We start from the raw sequence: 21,156 nt of genomic DNA, 5'->3' as shown, positions 1-21,156 counted from the left end.
ATTTTGAGTCTCGAACTTAGTGTCCTTGACTCTAACTAGGTGATAGATGCAACCCTTGGATATAAGCTTTCTGGCTTTGATATAGGAGATAAAATGACTGTTGGGAGATACCAAACTCCCAGACCACTCAAACACTGGTTCATCAGGAAACTGAAACTTTACCACACGGTTACGACAATCTATCGATGCATAACAAGAATGAAGCCAATGCATACCCAGAATGAGGTCAAAATCTGTCATGTCTAACTCTATCAAATCCGCAAGTATAACTCTATGAAACACAGTAAGAGGGCAATTTCTATACACTCGTTTAGCAACAACAGACTCTCCAACTAGTGTAGAAACTAAGAAAGGCTCAGAAATTTTTATGGGACTCATTTTAAAATTCACAGCCATAAGTGGGGTCACATAAGAGAAATTTGACCCGGGGTCCAACAACACATACACATCAAGACAAAAGACATGAAGCATACCAGTAACAACATCAGGGAAGTCCTCCTGCTCTAGATGGGGTGGAAAGGCATAGAACCTGTTCTGGCACTGACCACCAGCGGTGCTAGAAGAAGCTCCCTGAGAAGGGACGGGACGAAGTACTAGAGCTGGTGCACTAGCAGCCTGTGCCTGAGGTCGGGCATCTCTGTTCCCCGGTCTAGCATGGGGGCAATCTCTAAGTCTGTAGCCCAGCTTGCCACAACCAAAACAACTTCTCAAATCTCTAAAGCACTCCCCAATGTGGTTCCTACCATATTTAGCACAAGAAGGATAACGAGGCCTGCTACCAACACTGTTCTACGGCCCAGACATGAAAGACTTTCTCCCTTGCTCTGGCCTATCTCTAGGCATGGGAGCACTAACTGAAGAAGGAACTGAAATAGGTGGACATCTCTAAAACTTAGGGCGGCTCCCTCCAAGGAACCTAGGCCGGCTAAACTCGTGCTGATTAGATCTAGTCCTCTTGTTACCCCTCAATCTATCTCTCTCTCTCTAAGCTTATCCGTCTCCATCTGTTGGGCATGATTCATCAACCTAGCAAGATCCATATCCTTAAGCAACATCGCAGCCCTACACTTCTTCAGTACTATCCCAGAAACACTGGTCACAAACTTACTCATACCAGCCCGAGTGTCAGAAATCAAATTTGAAGCATACTTGGCCAACTGATAGAACTTCAAGCAATACTCCTTAACAGTCATAGACCCTTGCCTTAAGTTCATGAACTCCTCAATCTTAGCCTCCCTCATCTCAAGTGGAAAGAACTGATCCAAGAACGCATATTGGAACAATTATCAAGTCATAGGAGTGGCATTCTCACCTTTACCCTTCTTCCACCATACAACCCAATCATAAGCAATGTCTTTTAATCTGTAGGATGCCAACACAACACTCTCTTTTTCTGAAACCTGCATCACATCAGTGATCTTCCTCACCTCATTCAAATACAATAGGGGGTCCTCGTCTGTCTTAGATCCATAGAACTCAGGCGAATTCATCCGCATAAAGTCACAATTCCTAGCCGCGGCTATATCACTACCCTGCTGATTAGTAATTGGGGCTTGGTTAATAGCCCTAACATTTGTGGTGAACGCTTGGGCTAACGCCTGAAAGCCCTTCCTAAGCTCAGCATGGGACACCGTCTTATTCAAAGGATTAATAGGTGGGGGTTTCTCATCATTGTTTCCGCAGACATTCACTCTTCGAGGAGGAATTTTCTGAACATGGAAGAGCATGGATCATTAGATAAGAGGGACAACTGTAAGCACGATAGAATCTGAAAGAAGAAACAACGTATTCCTAAAATGTCTCGTAGCCTCTTGCTCATAGATATGGCGCGCTACACACCGATGATCAAGACTCTACTCAACGCGGCTTGTCAGACTCCCTAGGACTCCTTAGAGACCTTAGGCTGTGATACTAAGTTTGTAACGACCAGAAATCGTCTCCCGAGATGTCACACGGTGCTTAAGGCTACAAGTAGCCCCAAGCTAACCCTTAGAGCCGGTTTCTACCTAAAAACACACAATTCAAGATAAGGATAGACTTAAACACTAGCATAGCCATATCATGAGAAAGGAAATAAGAAAGGATAATTGGTTCATATGACCACAACATAGAGAAATCGCAACAAAACCACAATACTGATCCCTCTCGACATATCAAAAGTCTGATACTAGTCTGACAAAGCCTCTATGAATCAAAATCTAGAGAGCCATTGGTACAGGCCCCAACTGACTCAAAATAGACTAAAAATAAAACATAGTCTCTCAAGCAGAGTAAACATCTGAAGATCGGTCCTCGAACCAGGAGGACTCACCACTGTAGAAAACGTAGGCAAGGTGCTCAGAGAATCACGGGTGAGGCTGGGATTGAGCACCTGAACCTATATTATAAGACAATGTAGCACATAGACATATATGTGGATCAGTACTTTGGAATGTACTGAGTATGCGGGGGTGCATGAATATGTATAAAGTAGTAACGACATTTTCTTCAATTAAATCATGTATGCATAATGAGATGACTCACATAGCTTGAACAAGTATAAAATATAAAACTCATAAGTATGTAGAATGAATCATGTAACACAATCTCTTGAGTCATCATTATTTAACTTCAAAATCGAAAACCTTCTCTTACTCTCAATGCCCAAAGGCTAAGGGATTTCAAACCACACTTTCAAGTCATGCATATATCTCAAGAGAGTAAAAGTTCTTCAATGTTCAACACTTCACAATCATTTAGAAACTCATATACTTGGAATTCGAAATCATAAAACTTGAAAAACATACTTGAAGGCATTTCATTCACTTTAGAAAATATCTCATCTCAAATCAATACCTTGATTAGGGAATATCTTTGCAATTCAACCATTTAGGAAAATAGCTTATAGGGAAGGAAAATAAGCATTTAATTTCGAAGTTTGAAAGGCAAGGGAGGTTCTCGTAACCGACATAAACCATGCGAGCTACATGAAGTCCAATGTTTTATCCTCCTAAGGAAAAGACCCCATGTTAGGGAGGAGCGTCATACTCTTGCCAAAGAGTATAACCTAGGTCTACTGATCACTAAATGAAAATCGGCCTCGAGCCCACATAATCAAATCGGCCTTAGGCCCACTCATAATCATAATATAATTAGCCTCAGGCTCACATCCTACGGTGGCACGTAGTTTTTGAGGTAAGAAACCGTAGTAGCTTACCCGCTCGATGCTAAATACTACTCCCTTTAGATTACCTGCGCTCATCTCATAAAAATTCACTTTTAGAACTATCTCATAGTTCACCACGAACCCATTAATCAAATCAATAATCTCGTATAGTAAAGTGGATTTCAAAGCTTTTGGACCATTAGGTCAATTCAATTTTCAAGCATCTCAAAACACTCAAATCATGGGTGTTTATAGCACGAGAGTTCATAATTTCATAAGTCTCGAATAGGGCTTACTAACCCATAGTTTAATTTCAAGTTAAAGCTTATCAAAAGCATAATATATAGCATATAGATTCATAAATAATGTGGAAATCTGGAAATTTCAGCAATTCATCTCAAAATCTCAATGTAGTCACATGCTTCAATATCTCAACATTTCAAATATAAGCTTCTCAAGGAGTAAAGTCATGGGGTTTATCCAGCTGTAAAAACTCAAGAAAACTTGTAGAAATCATGTCATTTAACTCCCAATTCATGACAAATATCAACATAATGCATTCAATAAATATGGGTGAAAACCTCAATTCAAACTCATGTAAAAACCCCATAATTTCAGCAAAATCATGATGTAAATAAATATTTTGGGCACAAGGGTAAAAGGGTTACCCAAGTTCAAAACCCCACATACCTTAAATTTGAAGCTTTAGAAGAACTCTCACTTTTGGAACTCTACTCTTGCTCTAGAATGAGGGTTCTTGAGACCCTTCACTTGGGAACCTAGAATCTTGACTCAATTTAGAAAATCCATAGTGGATTCTTGAGATTTATGGAAGAGGTTTTGAGTATTTAGGGTTCTTGTTAAGAGGATACTTGATAAAACCCTCATAGAATGCTTGCAAATGGGTTTAATCTAGTGTTTCCACGATTTTATAGGCTTTGAAAAAGGTCCAAAATGCCCTTTTAAACGCCTGTGCAAAACTGAAAAAATTGAACAGAAACCCGATTTCAAAGGCCTCCGCGACGCGCCACTAATCGCTTTAGCTCTCTGGAAAATGACAATTGGGAAATTGACATCCTCCGTGATGCGGAGCCATGCATTTTCCCACTAGTTGGGACCTGGGACTCCTCCGTGACGCGCCACTATCGCAAAGTCCCACGGGAAATTGACAATTGCTAAATGCACCCTCTCCGCGAGGCGCTAGGCTCTCAAATGATGCAGTTTTTACAATGAAGGCTTAAATTGGCCATAACTTCTTACCCGAGTGTCCGATTTGGGCAAATCTTGTATCGATGGAAAGCTTATCAGATTTCCCACGTGATAAAAAGTCGAATTAGGGAAATTCTACATGGTTAACACGTTACTCACTTAGAAAGCAACTTCTCAATCTTTTAGGGCCGTAATCACGCCTCACTCGACATGCCCTACGACTCAAACTACGAGGGAACTTTGCGGGGCCTTACATGCTGACATGGAGAAAATTATTCCAATTCAACAAGATGGGGTTGTTGAAGTAAATAATGAAGAACAAGTTGATCAAGATGTTTAATATGATGCAAATAATAAAATAGGAGAACCAGGTCCTCAATAAGATCTTCCTCAACCTTATGCTTTACAAAATGTATATCAGGATCAAGCTGTCGAGGAACCTAGTACCATTCAACCACAGTTAATCATAAAAAGACCTAACTGGAAGCATAAGTTTTCTCACCCTCTTGAGAATCATACCTCACCTTTGGACTCCGGCATGCAAACTAGGGTACAAGTAAGAAGTTTGGCAACTTTCTCAGTATTCATATCCACCATTGAGCCTAAGAATGTGAATGAAGAACTCAAGGTTGCTGATTGGGTTAGTGTTATGTAGGAGGAACTATATCAGTTTGAAAGAAAAAAATATGGCACCCGATCTCTAGACCTGCAGATGGGACCATTATAGAGACTAAATGGGTGTACCAAAATAAGCATGATGAACATATTGTTATCACTAGGAACAAAGCTATGCCTGTAGTGCCAGGATATAATCAAGAAGAAACGATTGATTATAATGAGACCTTTGCACCTGTTGCAAGGATGGAGGCTACAAGAATTCTAATTGTTTTTGTTACATGTATGGAGTTCAAGCTATTCTAAATAAATGTAAAGAGTGCCTTCCTAAATAGGTACTAGAATGAAGAAGTTTATATTAGACAACCACTTAAATTCGAAGACATTTATCAATCTAATTAAGTGAAAAAAAATAGACAAGGATCCTTATAGATTATAGTAGGGCTGAGGGCATGGTATGAAAGGTTGTCCAAATTTCTTCTTGAAAATGGATTCAAAATAGGAAAAAATGTCAATATTCTCCTCCTCAAAACAATAGGAGAAAATCTACAAATTGTGCAAGTATGTGGATGACATCATTCTTGGACCAACTTCAGACTCAATATGTGAAGAATTTGCTAAACTTATAGGAAGTGAGTTTGATATAACTATGATGGATGAACTAAACTTCTTCTTAGGGCTATAAATCAAGCAAACTCCCAGTGGAACAATGATCTATCGGGAGAAATATATCAAGGAGCTTCTGAAAAAATTCGACATGAATGACGCTAAGCCCTTTAGTAATGCTAGAACTCTAAGCATCGCCTCTACCCTTTTCAACACATCACTTCATCTCACCTCTTCTTTTAATCACCACCATTCATTTCCTATAAAAACCCTCACCCTTTCTTTAGACACTCATTCCAAGAACTATTCTCTCTCCTTCAATCTTCCCTAAACAAACAAACCACACTCTAAATTACCAAATAAATCTAGAATAATACTCACAAAAATACCTGAACTTTGATTGAATTTTCAGTTGAGTATATTGAATTTTGCGGGGGTCCTATTACCTATCCCCCTAAAACTCTATACTCAGTTTCAGCAGCTGGCGGTGTAATACATGCGTCAATCTCGTTTTTACACGTGTATTGGTGCGTGTAATACACGCGCCAACTTTATATTTACATGTGTCCAAGTGGACAGATATATGCTATTAAAATAATAAAAAAAATCTAGGGGTAATAGACCCCGTAAAATTTAGTATGATAAACTGAAAATTCAATCAAAATTCAAGTATTTTTGTGACTATTATCCCAATATATCTCATTCTTTTCAAATGTCTAAACCAAATTCTCCATCAACCCCTTCATTACCATCTTCGAACATTATCACTCCCACTTCGACTGTTTGAATTAAAACAACCCTTCTCATAGAAGAACTTTGAAACTTTCTTATGGTTACCCCTACACCGTTCCTTCTATTGACTTACCAAACCCTCCTAATCGAAAAGGACCTCAAAATAATTCATCAAATATCTCTATAAAAACTGAGGCGGCAGATGTAGAGGCTACGTAGAAATTCTAGCAAGTCTTTGTCTGAAAAAAATCCTGAAGTTGAGCAAGAAAGTGAAAAATTATCTGGTGAAGAACTTAATTCTTCTGAGATAGGGAATAAGATATAGGGACCTGATACCTTGGTCAGTGAAAATATGAATTTGGATAAAAATATTCGACTGGAGGATGCTTTATGCCAGAGGAAACCATGGAAACCTTGTGTGTAGAGGGTTGCCAAGGGAAAAAGGACCTCATCTAACATTCTTGATGCAAGCACACAACTAGTGGAAATTATGGAAGGTGATGATATTGTAAGAGATGTATCTGAATTTGTGAGAGACACTCACAATGTCTCTCTAATGCTGAAACCATTTGACAACCCTCCAAAATTTGATGGGACCCCTATAACTCATGTGGCTCAGACCCTTAATGACGGCTCAAAGACTAAAAGTTATGATCTTCCTCTAAGTGTTAAGCATAGAGACTTGAAATATCCAAAGGACCAGTTCCAATTATTGGTCGTAATACAAATTCTAGTAAAAAGAAGTTCATGGATGATCCTTTAAGGACAAATAAAGCAAGGACAGTTCATAAGAGAACAACAAGCAGAAGGAAGGTTGTGGGGGATAATGCTATGCCACTAGCTGTGGTAAATGTTGATGAAGTTTAAGTGAGTGAAGAAGTAGATGCTAATGTGAGTGCAAGTGTGGCAAAAATCAGAACCTCAGTCTCTAATATACCTGCTAAGAAGAAGAAATTGACCGGAACCAAGCATGGCAGAGGTGGTGAGGCACCAGGTCCATCTAAAGCAGCCCCTCAATCAAAGGACGAAAGATAGAGAAATTGGAGGTGCAAACCTGATACCAAGGAAAAAGGTCCAATGACAACATAACAAGTCAAGGACCGACTCAAGAGGAAATTCAAGAAGCTATCAGAAATCAAGTACTTCATGGGTGAACGTTTGATCCTGACATTTTTGAGATGCTAGGTATGAAATCCTGGTGTTGATGGTAAAGTTCGAAAAGTGGTTGTACTTATTTAACCAGTCCGTATCAAATCTCCATTTGAGTGAAGTGATTGAATTCTATACGGAGATGGAATACCATACAACAAACAACAGTGTGTTCTCTCATGTTTTTGGAGTCAAAATCTACTTATATGAGAAAGTGCTTAGAGAAGTTCTGGTAGGGGATCAGTTCCCTATAGAAAAGAGTGTGTTCAAAGAAGTTCTTGGCAATTGCAAGCAAGCTAGGAGAAGACAAGTCAGTGTATCTTCTAAAGAAGCAGCTGACAAATGATATCAATTGGTGTTTTGAGTTTGTCAACAAGGTGTTGCTTCCAAGGTTCGAAAAAAAATTGCCACATTAAAGGTGGACTTGTTTGTCATTGGAAGTAGTGTCCTTATTTCAACAAGCAAATCTCTGTCATCATGTTGAAACATATGGATAAGGTCGTAAACAAGAAGCATGGGAAACATGGGCTACCATATGGGTTCCTTCTAAACAAAGTGTTCTGAGTTTTTTAGGGTCCTTTCTAGGTCACGGAACCACCTCTTCAAGCAAACACAACGAATGTGAGATTATTGAAAAGAGAGGTGGTGTGGCAACTCATTTAGTTGTGCTTGATCTTATCACAGGGTTGTGTTTGATCTTATCACTAGACATGGGAGAGCTACAACATAAGTGACAAAACTGACTGCCTTACTTGCTCAGAAGGATACTGAGATTGCTAAGTTGAAGGCTACTTTACAGAAGGTAGATTCCCTAAAAACTGAGAACATCAAGTTGAAGGCTGACAATGCAAGGCTTGAAACAAAGGTGGCTGATCTGATTGAAAAGTTTCTCAAGGACCATGATGATTCAGCTGAAAGGATCGTTCTTCTTCTCAAGTCCCTTCCCAAACCCTCTCTTAAGTCTATTATATTTGTTGCCCTTCCTTGATCCGAGTGGTACTGACTATGACTATGACTGTCTTTCTTTATTTTTAGAATTTTTAGTGTAATGAAGCTTTGACTATGCCTAATTTATAGATCTGCTATGTTGCTATGCATTTTTTCTACTCTCTTATTACATGTTGATTCGTCTCTATTCTTGCAGTTGTTGCCAAGTGGTCATGAGTTACCTTACATCGGATTGCTTATATTTGGTATACTGTTTAATCTTTTTGATGATGCTAAACGAGGGAATAACGATGGAGAAAACTAGTGATAGAGGGAACCAGTGATAGGTGGAACTGGTAAAGGATCTAGTAATGGTGATCGGGGGAACTGCAATGATATGATGATGCTCGTATAGAACTGTTAGTTAATAGTTAAGTTGATTGGATTTGTAATCATCAAAAGGAGGGAAATTGTTGTAGTTTTGATTTTGATGATTTAAAAAGTTCCAGGGACCTGGTCCATCAACGACTAGTTGCTGTACATGTACAGCTGTAAACCATACCTTTTTGCAGGTGATTGGTGGAACTATTGTACTGGTGCAGCTAGCTTGTCCAGGTTGGACCAATAACGTGATGTTAAGGTTTTTCTCCCTCTTATAAAAAGATGAAGTTACAAGAGCAAAACTTAGTTCTTGCAATCAAATATTCGTCTCACAAGTAAACGCCTTTTTACGAGATTATGGCTCACTTTCAACAAGGGACTTGATCGAGTTTCATTTAGACTTTGTTAAATTGTAAACCTACTCCTGTGCTATAAGGATTGTAGGTATTAGTCTAGTTTATGTCTTATATTGAGTCGTGTTAATTAGAGCTTGTTATCGAATCAACTTCAGTTTAGTTAAAATTTCTTCATCCTGTCTTATGTTATTTTGGGTAGAATTACGTAGGAAATCAACTAGAGTTAGTTGATTTGAAAGGTGCAGCAGAGTTGTTGCACAAGTCTTGTAATAGAAGTGTTACAAGGTGGAAGGGATTAAGAGTTTAATCCTTGTGATAATTGGAGTCAGTAATCACACTTTTAGCTTGAAGATAGTGGAGTCTGGTGGAAATTCTGTGCGACAGGTTGTGGTTTTTCCTCCCTTGAGCAAAGAGATTTTCACGTAAATATTGTGTGTACTTTATCTTCGGCACTTTATGTTTATCTTGTTTATTTACTGTTCTTCTGTGTAGAGGACCTTGTACCTGTCTTGTGGTGGACGCGTATAAGCCAACAGATTTGAATGGTTATTCTTTGGTCCTGAAAAAAATATACGATGTATTACAGAAAACGGAGAAAACTTAAATTTATCGCTTGCACTTTCAGTATACAAAGTATTTCTCGATGATCTGATACTCTCCGAAAAATGCGTTAGTCATACATTTTACTGACATATAATTATCCTGGCCTTTTTTGTTACCATTGTAAGCAACTCTCAATAAGAGTGTTATCTAGTCGCTTTAAATACAGAAATAATACTTATGTGGTGTACCTATTTGAGAGTATAATTGTTAAGATTTATGACAACAAAGACTTAAAATCAATTAACAGAATGGAGATGTCTGCCAGTTTAGTGGCTCATCAAATTTTATTTCTTATACTATAAGATAAGATCAAATATTATCTTATTGATATTCCTACATTCATTGTTTGGGTTATATTCTGTAATCTCAAAGCATAATCTAATTTGTCGAACACGTGATAGAAATAAGTCTGCCTACTTTTCTTTGTAGGGGGCTTAATATTTGCTCTCTTTCGTCATTTTCTGTGCGTATGCGCCAACCATCCGTCAAATGGATTCTTCATTTAGTTCCAAAACTTTCGAACATATGAAGATGAGGGATTTGTTAAAGCTATACTCAAGGCATTGGCTGATGAACCTGACCCCTTGACTGATGCACAAAGGCACATGCTTTCTTGGGAAGCAGCGTTCTGAAAGTGGCAGAGCTATATACTCTGCCAACAAAGAAGCAATTGAAGACTCCCGCTTCAGAGCATTTTCTCTCTGCATCACTCAACTTAACCAAAAGACTCGAGGATGCATCAACGTTAGCTCACTTCGTAGGGATTGGATTTCTGAGCTCATAATCTGATGAAATGTTATGTAATGAACTCAGCTTGGAAGTTCCTCCAAAGGAAATCGAATTTTCTTCTGGAAAATGGATCTAAGGCTGAGTCTGGAGTCTGGCAAGGCCAATAATTTCTTTGTTATTAATTGTAGTATTGCTTGTGTTTGACTTCCAAACATTCTGGAGTAATTTTTATTGTTATAATGAAGGGTTTAAGGAGTAGATCAACAATCATGGGACCAATTAGGTGTTGTATACTAAGTAGCCGGTTCCAACTTATTTGAGATTTGAGGCCCTGATTGATCTTAAGCAATATTATTAATAGGTGCCTTATTAATATTATTCTGTTACACACACTCTCTAGGTGGCTTTATCCAACTTTTATTTGGGAGAAAAGGACAAATCAACTATCTTTGGTCCCATGTTGTTTCAATGTAAGATAATTGAATGTTTAAATATGAATAGTTTTTCTTTGGAACTAGAGATTCTAGTATTATTTTTTCTTAATGTAAGGATCAACAACAGATTTATTAACAAAATTATTACTTCATTTCAATTTGTTTGTTTGGCTTTGATTTGAACAAAGTTTAAGAAGGTAACGAGCTTTTGAATCTCATGGGTTTAAACTAAAGAAATGTAGAATGTATCAAAATGAGCCAAGCCCTACTCCTCTTCCAATATTTAGCGTGACTAATCATTTTGGATTACTTGATAAATTACGCAGCTTTCATCATCTTTTCCCTGGTCCTGCCCATGCAATTGACTCTTCTGGAATCAAATTATACTATCAACAGAACAACCAAATTTTGTGGCACACACCCAATCAAGAAAAGTACTAACAACATCAGCAAAAGAACGAAGAAGAAATCCTACGAAATAATAGACAATTGATTAGGTTGAGAAAAAACACAGTACTCCATTTATAAAAAGTTCGAGGCATTACAGCTATGTTTCTCCTCCAAGGAAAGTTAATTTATTGTGAATTTTATGTCTGGTTTGAAACCTCAGTTGGCATGAACTTCAGGTTTACATTAATCAAGCTTCAAGTTTAAGATATGCCTTAATGATTCCCATCATCTCACTCCCGGGAAACCGGCCAAGACAACCTCTAGCAGCTGCTATTTCACTGAACTTGTCAACCGAATCACCAGCAAAGAACTGAAGCTTCTTATTTATGTCTTCTTCAGTCCTTGTAACAGTATCAAGGTCTTCACCAGCTTGAACAGATGGTAGGGGAAATGGATCAAGGGAAATACCTGACAGGACAGGTTCTCCGCCCAAAGCACTCACAAAGTCCTTTAAACTACATAATGCAAATGGAACTGGTTCAAAGCTGTGATCTCCATATTCTACAGGCGTGGAATGGTCTCCAGTGACACAAAGGTAATAGCTGAATTTCCCAGTTGATTCGGCCTCCCAAAGAAGCCTAGCTAATTGTCCTATGGCACAATCAACAGCTTCCAGTCCCTTCACTTTGAACACACTTGCTCTATCATGACCTGCATCGTCAATTGCCTGCAAATCAAACAATGAACATATAACCATCAACCGCACAGGAGGAAAAAAAGGAGAAGAACAATGACCAAAAAAGGCAAAGGCTCCTTTGCCAAGTTGATGTAAAACAGCATAAGAAAGTTGAAACAAACTTGCTAAAACAATCAAATGTCATTCTACGATTCTTCTTTATGCTTTTGTGACTCCTAATAGAACTGTAAAGATGGCCAAGGGATAGATCTTCCTAAATGAAACCCTCCTAACCACCCTGACAAGCACCTCCATATTGAATATACACATGCATCATCTCATTCGAATTGTTCAATTTGACTCCCATGAGCTGTTATTAGAAAATTCACCTTTTATCAACAATTGAAGCATCATAAGAAAAAGTTAAACTGATTTTGATGTTAAACCTTAATATGGAGGAACCCAAAATCATAGCCATCAAATCGACCAGGCTTGTACTCATCTTCCCCAGGCACAAAAACATTGGGACTAGATTGCATAGGTGCCGAGAGTGCCCTGGCTATGGCAGTTGCTTTTGATGTTAATAATGTCCTATAGTCTCCTGTCGCTCCAGGAGCTTCCAGAATATCAATCCCGAGTGACAAACCCAAGCCAGCAATAATCTTGGTAGGAGCTACCATGCATGGCCAGAGACCATGTATCTTTTCAAATGGAGCAACCTACAGCATAGAACAACTCAGAATGAGAAATTAGGCTCCAACCAGAAGAAAATGACTTTCTTCTTTCTAGTATGTCGTTAGCTGAATTAGCAAGTGGAGAAGTTCCATGTTATAATCATAAAAATGCATACTAACCATGCAAAACACCCACAAAAATGGAAAAGAACCTCACACACAAGACGCTTTAAACATACATTCTGCATACCTCAATTCTAATGCCACATCCCCGTAAAAGAACCACATTTGCAACACTCTTCCCTTCTGCTGCCCGCTTTGCATTCAATGGATGGGCAAGCAAAATGCGCGAAATTTCTTTAGATAGTTCATTGACAACTGCAGCTGTGTACTTTGCTTCCTCTGTATCATCAAGAGGCTTCGCTTGCAAAAGTAAGCGGTTGTCTTTCAATGGGTCAGTTCCAGATATATTTCCACTTAATTTTGGTCCCTTGACAACCACTCCACATCTATGCTCCGTAGCATACCTAAAACAAACATTGTATATTGCTCTTTTTCTTCACTAATGGATATTGCATACAACTCATATTCCAGATGCAGCAGCCAAGAGCAACTTATAATAAGATTGCTTGCATACAATTTAAATAGAGATAGTACACTACAGAGAAACAGCAGTTCCTCTCATAATCGCGTTTTTTGAGAAAAAACTAGCCTAGCATGCAGCAGACAGAAAAAGTATAACTACACCCTACCGGCCAACATATGATTATGCACATCAGTGACACATAAAGAGCAAAGGAGTTCAGAAAAAAGGGACCATATGTACCTGACTCTAATTTCGTATTCAGGAAAAGAGGGCAACTTCATTCCATCCAATGCTGCACAAAGAATTGGCCCTTCTTCTTCAAAATGCCTATCAGCCCTCCGGCTAACAACTATTCCAGTTTCCTCATCCAGCGTAGCGAAATTTGACTGGTTTTGAAAATTAAAAAGGTAAAAATAAGCCAAAGACAAAATTTTCACCTGATATACAAAGAAAAGTACCAAAAAGTAAAGTGTAACTTAAATCACAGAATACGTTCAATGGTTAGCAAATGACAGTGCTGTGCATATATCTTGTTATTCATACTTAGGATAGATGACAATTTCTCAGAAAAATAGCCCACTCCCAATACTGTCTCAGATATTCCCCACCTCCCACCTCCCCTTCTTGCTCGACACCAATGAAAGGGGAAAGGCAGAATGCATGATAATATTTGAGATGCCATGTCTTAATTGCCAAAAACTCAATGTGCAGATAAGATAGCCAAAGAGGATATACAGTTCTTGCTTGTAGTTCAAAGAACAATGCTGGTAAGCAAGATTGCTATTTACTCAATACGATATATCCTGCGGTACTTTTCGTTCTGTGTACCAGTGAAATCCTTATTTTCTGTTCTACAGAGCAGTTAACATCGGACTAGAAGAATTAGCTAAGTTGCTCGGACTCGGGTGCGGGTGTCCGATAAGGGTACGGATCTAGAGGTCGGATCCTTCACGATTTCAATTTAAAGATTCGGGGATATGGATCTAGGGATGGATACGGGTGCGGGGATTCCGCAAAAAATAATTTAAATATCTAAAAATAGAATTATAAAACATAAATTATGAGATATCACGTAGAAAACTTGAGGAGAAAATATTGTTCAAGAAGAAAATCCTGAAAGGAGATAAAAGGTAAAGCATTTACATAGAAATTTCTATATATAAGGTATTCCATTTTCTTCGATTCCACCTTAGCTTTTGTTTTGACCAAAGAATTTCTCAAATCTGTCCAGACTTTACTCGTCAATTTTGGTCAAAGTACTCAAAATTGGTTGACCAGATCGGATACGGATCCCACACCCACACCCATGTCGTGTCGACACGGGTGCGGCACCGAAAGTGAAGAGTCCGAGTAACTTAGAGAATTAGAACACTACTGTGTACAATAAACCCTTGTGGTGGGGCCCTTCCTGGGATCCTGCACATAGCGGGAGCTTTAGTGCACCGGGCTGCCCTTTTTTTTTGTAACACCCCGTGCCTTTGACTTAAGTTTGACCAGCTTATCATGAATGTATTCACCTGAACCCGGAAAGACACAACGTTTGAGAATCTGGCCCAAGGTACGGCCACGAATACGGGCTGTAGAAGTGACATGTGAAGCGCATGTGCAGCCATATGTGGATGGGGAATATTATGCTTCAGTGACCGAGATTTGAAACCAACATACCGGATGCATATGTGACCTACGATCCGTATGTCGCTCTGTATGTTGAGACCCGGGAAGGGTAAAAATTTGATACCTCAGGTTTTCATATGTGAAGCAACATACGCATGTTGGACATACGATCCACATGTTGTACCGTATGTGAAAGTCTTCAAAAACCTAGCTACTGGAGTTTGCCATGCCAAGGTATGAAAGGTCACTTACGAGCTGCAAATGCAGGATACGGCTCGTATATCCACCGTAGATGGAAAGGGGAAATTCAGGGGACGGAACTTGCAAAGCCACATACATGCTGCATGTGGATTGTACGGCCCATATCTCATACAATATGGGGCGATCAGGCTTCAGTGAAATCCAGGATATGGCCAAATTACGGACTGCATATGGGATGTACGGTCTGTCTGTGGCCACCGTATGGCGGATCCAGCAGGCTCCGACTATGCGAAATTAGATTTCCAAATTCATTTCTCTCACTTCTCACGACCTTAGCAGCTCGATTCTCACTCTCCACTCATCCCCACCCAAGGTAGTAATTTCTAACCTCTTCCATGGTTATTCCAAAGACCATTACATCTAACACCGAATCTTCTTCGGGTTCAAGCGAAATCAAGGGTTCAAGTAAGAATTCGGGGGTTTCTCTACAATTGACGTGAACTCTTCTTCCTATTCTCATGCATGAACATATATCCACCTTTTAAGTCTATTTCGAGGTTGGGACTCATGGGATGGTGCTGGAAGCCATGAGTTCGAATTACGACCATTGAATGTGGGTTGTGAGGGTTGCTTTGGAGATTAGTGGTGTTCAGGATCTGATGGTTTGAGCTCGTAGAAGGCCTTTGTGTTGCCTTTGATGAAGGAAAGGATTTGGGAGGGGGGAATCCCATTATTAGGACATTTTAGAGCATAATGCTCACCGGGTGTTAGGTGAATTGCCCGTACGGCTTGGGCTTACTGTCTAGATATTAAAATGAGATCCATTATTGTTAATTCTTGTAGAGTAAGGTCTTGAGAGCGAATCATGCATCGTAGTGATTGTAAAAATCAGTAATTGAGGTATGTAAGGCTAAACACTTTACTTCACTGTTATGGCATGACTTCCCATATGATGTTTTCCCTTTTCCATGAGCTTATGAAATCCATGTCCTATGTAATGCTATGAGTTCTCTATGTGATGAATCATTCATGCCTTGTATCACTTATTGGTTGCTTCCATTGCCACAAGCTTACCATGCCTCTATGTCAAGTCCTTCTGGCTCTCTTATGAATATGTTTAGTGTCATGAACATCATACATGGTACCTTCCTATTTCCATGCTACGTCTGTGAATCAAAATGTTTTATGATCCCAAAGAGACCACTGCAATAAGGGCCACAAGAATGCAACAGAGACATGATTGTACATTTCATTCTGTTATGCTTGTGCCAAGCACGAAGGCCTGGATATAGAAGATAATATCCCACCATTATGTTATGCTCGTGCCAAGCACGAAGGCCTGGATACGGCAGATAGTATTCCACCATTCTGATATACCCGTGCCAAGCACGAAGGTCTGGATACAGTAGATAGTATCCCAAATGCTAAAGAAGAGAATGATATCAACTCAAAGACTAAGAAAGATTGAAGATATGCATAATGAACCTTATAGACATCACCCAACTACCTCACGTCATCAAATGTCATGCTCCATGTCCCCATTTCTATGAGCTTATTGTCTAGCTTATGTTATTCTGTCTGCCTTATTATACGAGTACTATTCCACATGTATTCGTGTCTCTTTAGTCAGGGACACTCCATTTCATGATGCAGGTTCTGACGCGCTCAGGTTGGCAGGCATCTTCGCGAGGCTTCCACTCTACAGTTCTGCTGCTTTGGGGAGCCCCTTACTTGTCGAGGGTCATGTTTAGCAATCTTATGATTTATATAGGAGTTTTGGGTACATCAGTACCCTGTCCTGAAAATTTCCTTTGTTGATAAGATTTCTTATAGGACGCAAAGACCTTTGTCGATGTCTCGTAAGTGTATGGATGTGTGTGTTTTGGCTCACTCTTATGTCTACTTATGAAACTAAGGTCCTCATTTTGTATAAAAGAAGTTTCTTTATGAAAGATATGCCTTATGTCTCATGATTCCATCATGTTTTACGATTACGTCATGGTATCGGATTCATGTAGAGCTGGTCAGTTCAGTCAAGTTACGGCACTAGTGCTGATCTGCTCCACGCCTCCACCCAAGGTTTGGGGCGTGAAAATAACATTACCTGTCCATAGAGATGTACCATTCAAACATACTAACTTACATACATAACAACTCTAAGAGACATAGAAAGGTGCATACCTTAAATGCAATATCTCCTGGTGACATTGCTAACCCAGCACCCATCGACTCAAATGCACCCCTACCTCTGTAATATACCCTAGGTTCATAGCCCAGTAGAGAAAGATGCGCGGTATCACTTCCACAACCCAAGCCTACTTCAACAGGATCCATCAGACCATTAACTCCGGCAAATGCTATGGCATCCAAATTTGGTATTTTGGCCAATTGAAGCGGGGTTCTATAACCAAATCTTGGTAGAGAGACATCTCCCAAACCATCAATAAGCACAAAGGCAACTCTCCTCTTTGGCTGCTCCAAGTTAACCATCTCTCTGCACAACTAACGCTTATTAACTGTCTTCTTTAAGCAGGAAGAGTTGAATGCCTCAACTCAGAAGTATGAAAACCTGTATGTAAAAAAAGGGAATATATCAGCAAAAATACTTTAAAAAGGAATAGTGTCTCTGACACTTAGTTCACAAGCTGGATAACTAGATATTTCTTTAAATATAATAGGAATCAAATTGATTTTTCAGTAACCCATTCCTGTAGTACTATGGAAAGCAACACACCATAACTAAGTACAACATATAGATGGGCTTAACTTAGGATCTAACGTTCTCATTCAAATCAGCAAGTTAGAGTTGCTGTTCCCTCTTACACATCATTGGAGCAAATAGAAAAATATAAAGTATCAAGTAAACCTTCTCCATTGGCAGTTCTACTCCACTATCTAATCATGAAGGTTAAAGATTATTAGCTAAGATTCTCAATAATTGTCTAGTGGATATAATTCATATACATACCGTTCTCACATCATATATTTGGAAATAACAAAGAATATCTTGCACACACACTTAAAAGAATCTACAACCAAATTGAATCACAAATCTATTTGTAGAACTGCAAGAATCATTCTATGTTGTATTAAGCCTACAGACCAACTTACAATCATCACATTTTTCTGATAACGAACTTACAATTGACCACATTAAAGATTCAAAAAAAAAGACAAGAAGCAAGAATCCACACTTTACCTACCCCACATTTGGTCTAGTGGTAAGAGAACAACAAGTGATATGTGGGTTAAGCGCACGTCATAGGATTGCATTCTACTGCAGACTAAAGTCTCTTGATATTTAAGTGGAGAAGCGTGTAAGGATGGGCCAATTATCCACCAAGTTTTGAACCATGGCTTTCAAGAATTTCACTGTTATCAAAAGGAAAAAATAAATAACGAACCCACCCCTTCCTTTCTATTACCATGTAAAGAAACAAGCAGGAACTGGGATGAGATGATTAAAAGAAATTCAAACTGCAAAATATACCAAGTGCCAGGTTATATTTGAGATTTTGTTCACTGAAAGATCTGCAACGAGACTGAAAATTTTCTTATTATAAATAGAGGACAGAATACAGTATTCTATTTGATAAGGATACAATGGACAATTTTTTATACTGCTAAATAATGATGAGAATCCCTTTTTTAGGTCAATTTGATCAATTAACTAGAAATACTTTATAAAATTAGTACAGCGCTAAGTTTTTACGTGACTCTAAAACAAACACCATCTAAATATGTTGAACGCCTTATTTGGAAAACTACTTCTCCGAAAGCACCATTCAAGTTCAGTTAGAGTTATCAAAACATAATAAAATCTTCATCCCAAACTCATTGCTATATTATACAGGGCATGTCTAATACTTCCATGGAACCGGTTAAGCCTATCAAGCTGTTGCATTAGGAAGAAAACGACATTGGTGTTTACAGCCCAGTAATTTCTACATCAGTGCATAGGGCATAACAACTCATAAGAACATGTTTCAGGGAGTAAACGGATTATGGATAAAACACAGAAAAGATTCCACCCTTAGTCTCCCGACCACAAAATGAACTCAATTAGCAGCAGATATGAAATGTTAGATGGTAAATCAAAGAGTTAACTCCTCCTTTCCAATGGGTTACTATGAAACATTTCACATCCTAGTCTAAGTCCTTTCTCTCTTACATATGTCGGACTATCTAATTAGATACCCAAATTAACCGGAGACAAAAATACCCAAATTAACCGGAGACAAAAATACTGACACATATCTCTTGAAATTAGTCGAGGTATGTAATGATTTAACTGCATCAAAGCACATTATTTAGGGAGAAAATTGAGAGAAAAGCTAACCTGAAATTGTAGAATCCTGAAGGTACTACTACTGCCAAAAGTTACTGTAAAATTGAAGGTTCCATTTGGCAATTCAATTACAACATCTATGTCTCAGAAACTAGTGAAAGCATTAATCATGTACTTTGTTCCTTCTGACATTTTCTCGAATATATTCTTACTTGTTGGAATGTGATTTGTGAAAGATAAAGAAAAAAAAAATAGAAATAAAAGATTAAACAAAAAGAAATAAAATAAGAATAAACATGAAAGGAATTAAAAGAAACCATTATGTAATTAGCAACAATTCATAGTTCCTCCTAGAATTGAAGAGTATAATTACCATCCAATTACACAATTACCTGTTAACCAAGTAATTTAGTTGGTCAACAGGAATTTATTCTAACAAGTAGTATTATTTTTTTATTATATATATATATATTATGAATAAATAATTTTCTTAGATTTTATTTTTCAACTTTTACTTCTTGTGATTCGATTATATTGTTTGTGTTATTTATTTTTATTTATTTTGTGTTTATTTTTTCATTTAGCATAATTGTGTTATTATTCTAATTTTTTAATTAAAATAGAATTTATTATTAAATAAGATTTTTAATTTACGTTTTTCGTCTTTTAAATTATATATTTAGATATGTTATATTGAAATGTGATATAAGAGTTATGTTAACCTATTTTGTCTTGAATCTTGGACATAAATTAGATTTTCGATTTCAGTATACTTGTTTTAATAGTATTATTTTAGTAGTATTGACTATATATTTCATATTATAAGTCGTTCATTTTTTCAGCAAATTAATAGATTATCTTTTTATCAAATATTTTAATAATTTTATGACATTATTTTATAAGCTTTATATTTTTGTCAAACATGCATTCATGATGTGCCTAAAAATCTTGTAATTTTAGTAACTATAATTAATTAAATTAAAAAATACTAATTTAAAATATATATATATATATATATATATATATATATATCAATTATTTTTATAATATTAATTAAAAACATATGTTTATTAATTAAAATATTTTGAAAAATGTGATATAGGAGTTATGTTAACCTATTTAGTCTTGAATTTCGGACATAAATTAGATTTTCGATTTCGGTATACTTGTTTTAATAGTATTATTTTAGTAGTATTGACTATATATTTCATATTATAAGTCATTCATTTTTTCAACAGAATTAATAGATTATCTTTTTGTCAAATATTTTAATAATTTTATGACATTATTTTATAAGCTTTATATTTTTGTCAAACATGCATTCATGATGTGCCTAAAAATCTTGTAATTTTAGTAACTATAATTAATTTAATTAAAATATATATCAATTATTTTTATAATATCAGTTAAGAACATATGTTTATTAATTAAAATATTTTGAAAAGAAAATATATCTTAAATACCTAATTTAGTATCATTTATAAAGGCCTTTCTTTGTCAAATATTATTTTTTAATATTTGATAATTAATTTTAATTTTAAAATTTAATATAACCATGTGATTATACTTGTACAACCAAATAATACACTTGTAATTATATTTTAACAACCAAATAGGTTAAAGTAACAACTTGGTTGGCTTTCCGAGCTAATTCTTAGTAAAATTATTTACCATCTTTAGTAAAACTATTTACCATCGTTGTTTTTGTTTGAATATAGTAAAAGTTATTTATTTATTTTTGTTTTCCACAAAGTCATTCAAATTTATATATTTTTCTTATAAAAATAACAATGGCTAGATGGTGCGGGGGGGGGGGGGGGGGGGGGGGGGGGGAAAAAAAA

General features: G+C 37.3%; 1 protein-coding gene across 2 annotated transcripts; it reads right to left on the bottom strand.

The window, feature by feature from the left end:
• Positions 1 to 11,379: 11,379 nt before the first annotated feature.
• Positions 11,380 to 19,754, bottom strand: LOC107853287 (probable 2,3-bisphosphoglycerate-independent phosphoglycerate mutase). 2 transcript variants are annotated; one of them, XM_016698284.2, is made up of 7 exons: positions 19,367 to 19,677; positions 18,231 to 18,399; positions 17,209 to 17,596; positions 13,453 to 13,598; positions 12,877 to 13,153; positions 12,399 to 12,671; positions 11,380 to 12,003 (listed from the first exon to the last, which is right to left on the bottom strand). In XM_016698284.2, exons 3-7 carry the CDS (start codon positions 17,515 to 17,517, stop codon positions 11,524 to 11,526), a joined length of 1,485 nt encoding a protein of 494 aa, XP_016553770.1. In that variant the 5' UTR covers positions 17,518 to 17,596; positions 18,231 to 18,399; positions 19,367 to 19,677; the 3' UTR covers positions 11,380 to 11,523. The 2 variants fall into 2 exon arrangements, with proteins under 2 accessions (XP_016553770.1, XP_016553769.1); XM_016698283.2 differs by lacking the exon at positions 18,231 to 18,399 and having other exon boundaries at positions 19,367 to 19,754.
• Between the last annotated feature and the right edge of the window lie 1,402 nt (positions 19,755 to 21,156).

The sequence above is a fragment of the Capsicum annuum genome, chromosome 1 (genome assembly GCF_002878395.1).
Source record: "Capsicum annuum cultivar UCD-10X-F1 chromosome 1, UCD10Xv1.1, whole genome shotgun sequence".
Classification (NCBI taxonomy): domain Eukaryota; kingdom Viridiplantae; phylum Streptophyta; class Magnoliopsida; order Solanales; family Solanaceae; genus Capsicum; species Capsicum annuum.
Note: the sequence above shows the minus strand (reverse complement) of the source record. Positions and strands in the feature narration are given on the sequence as shown.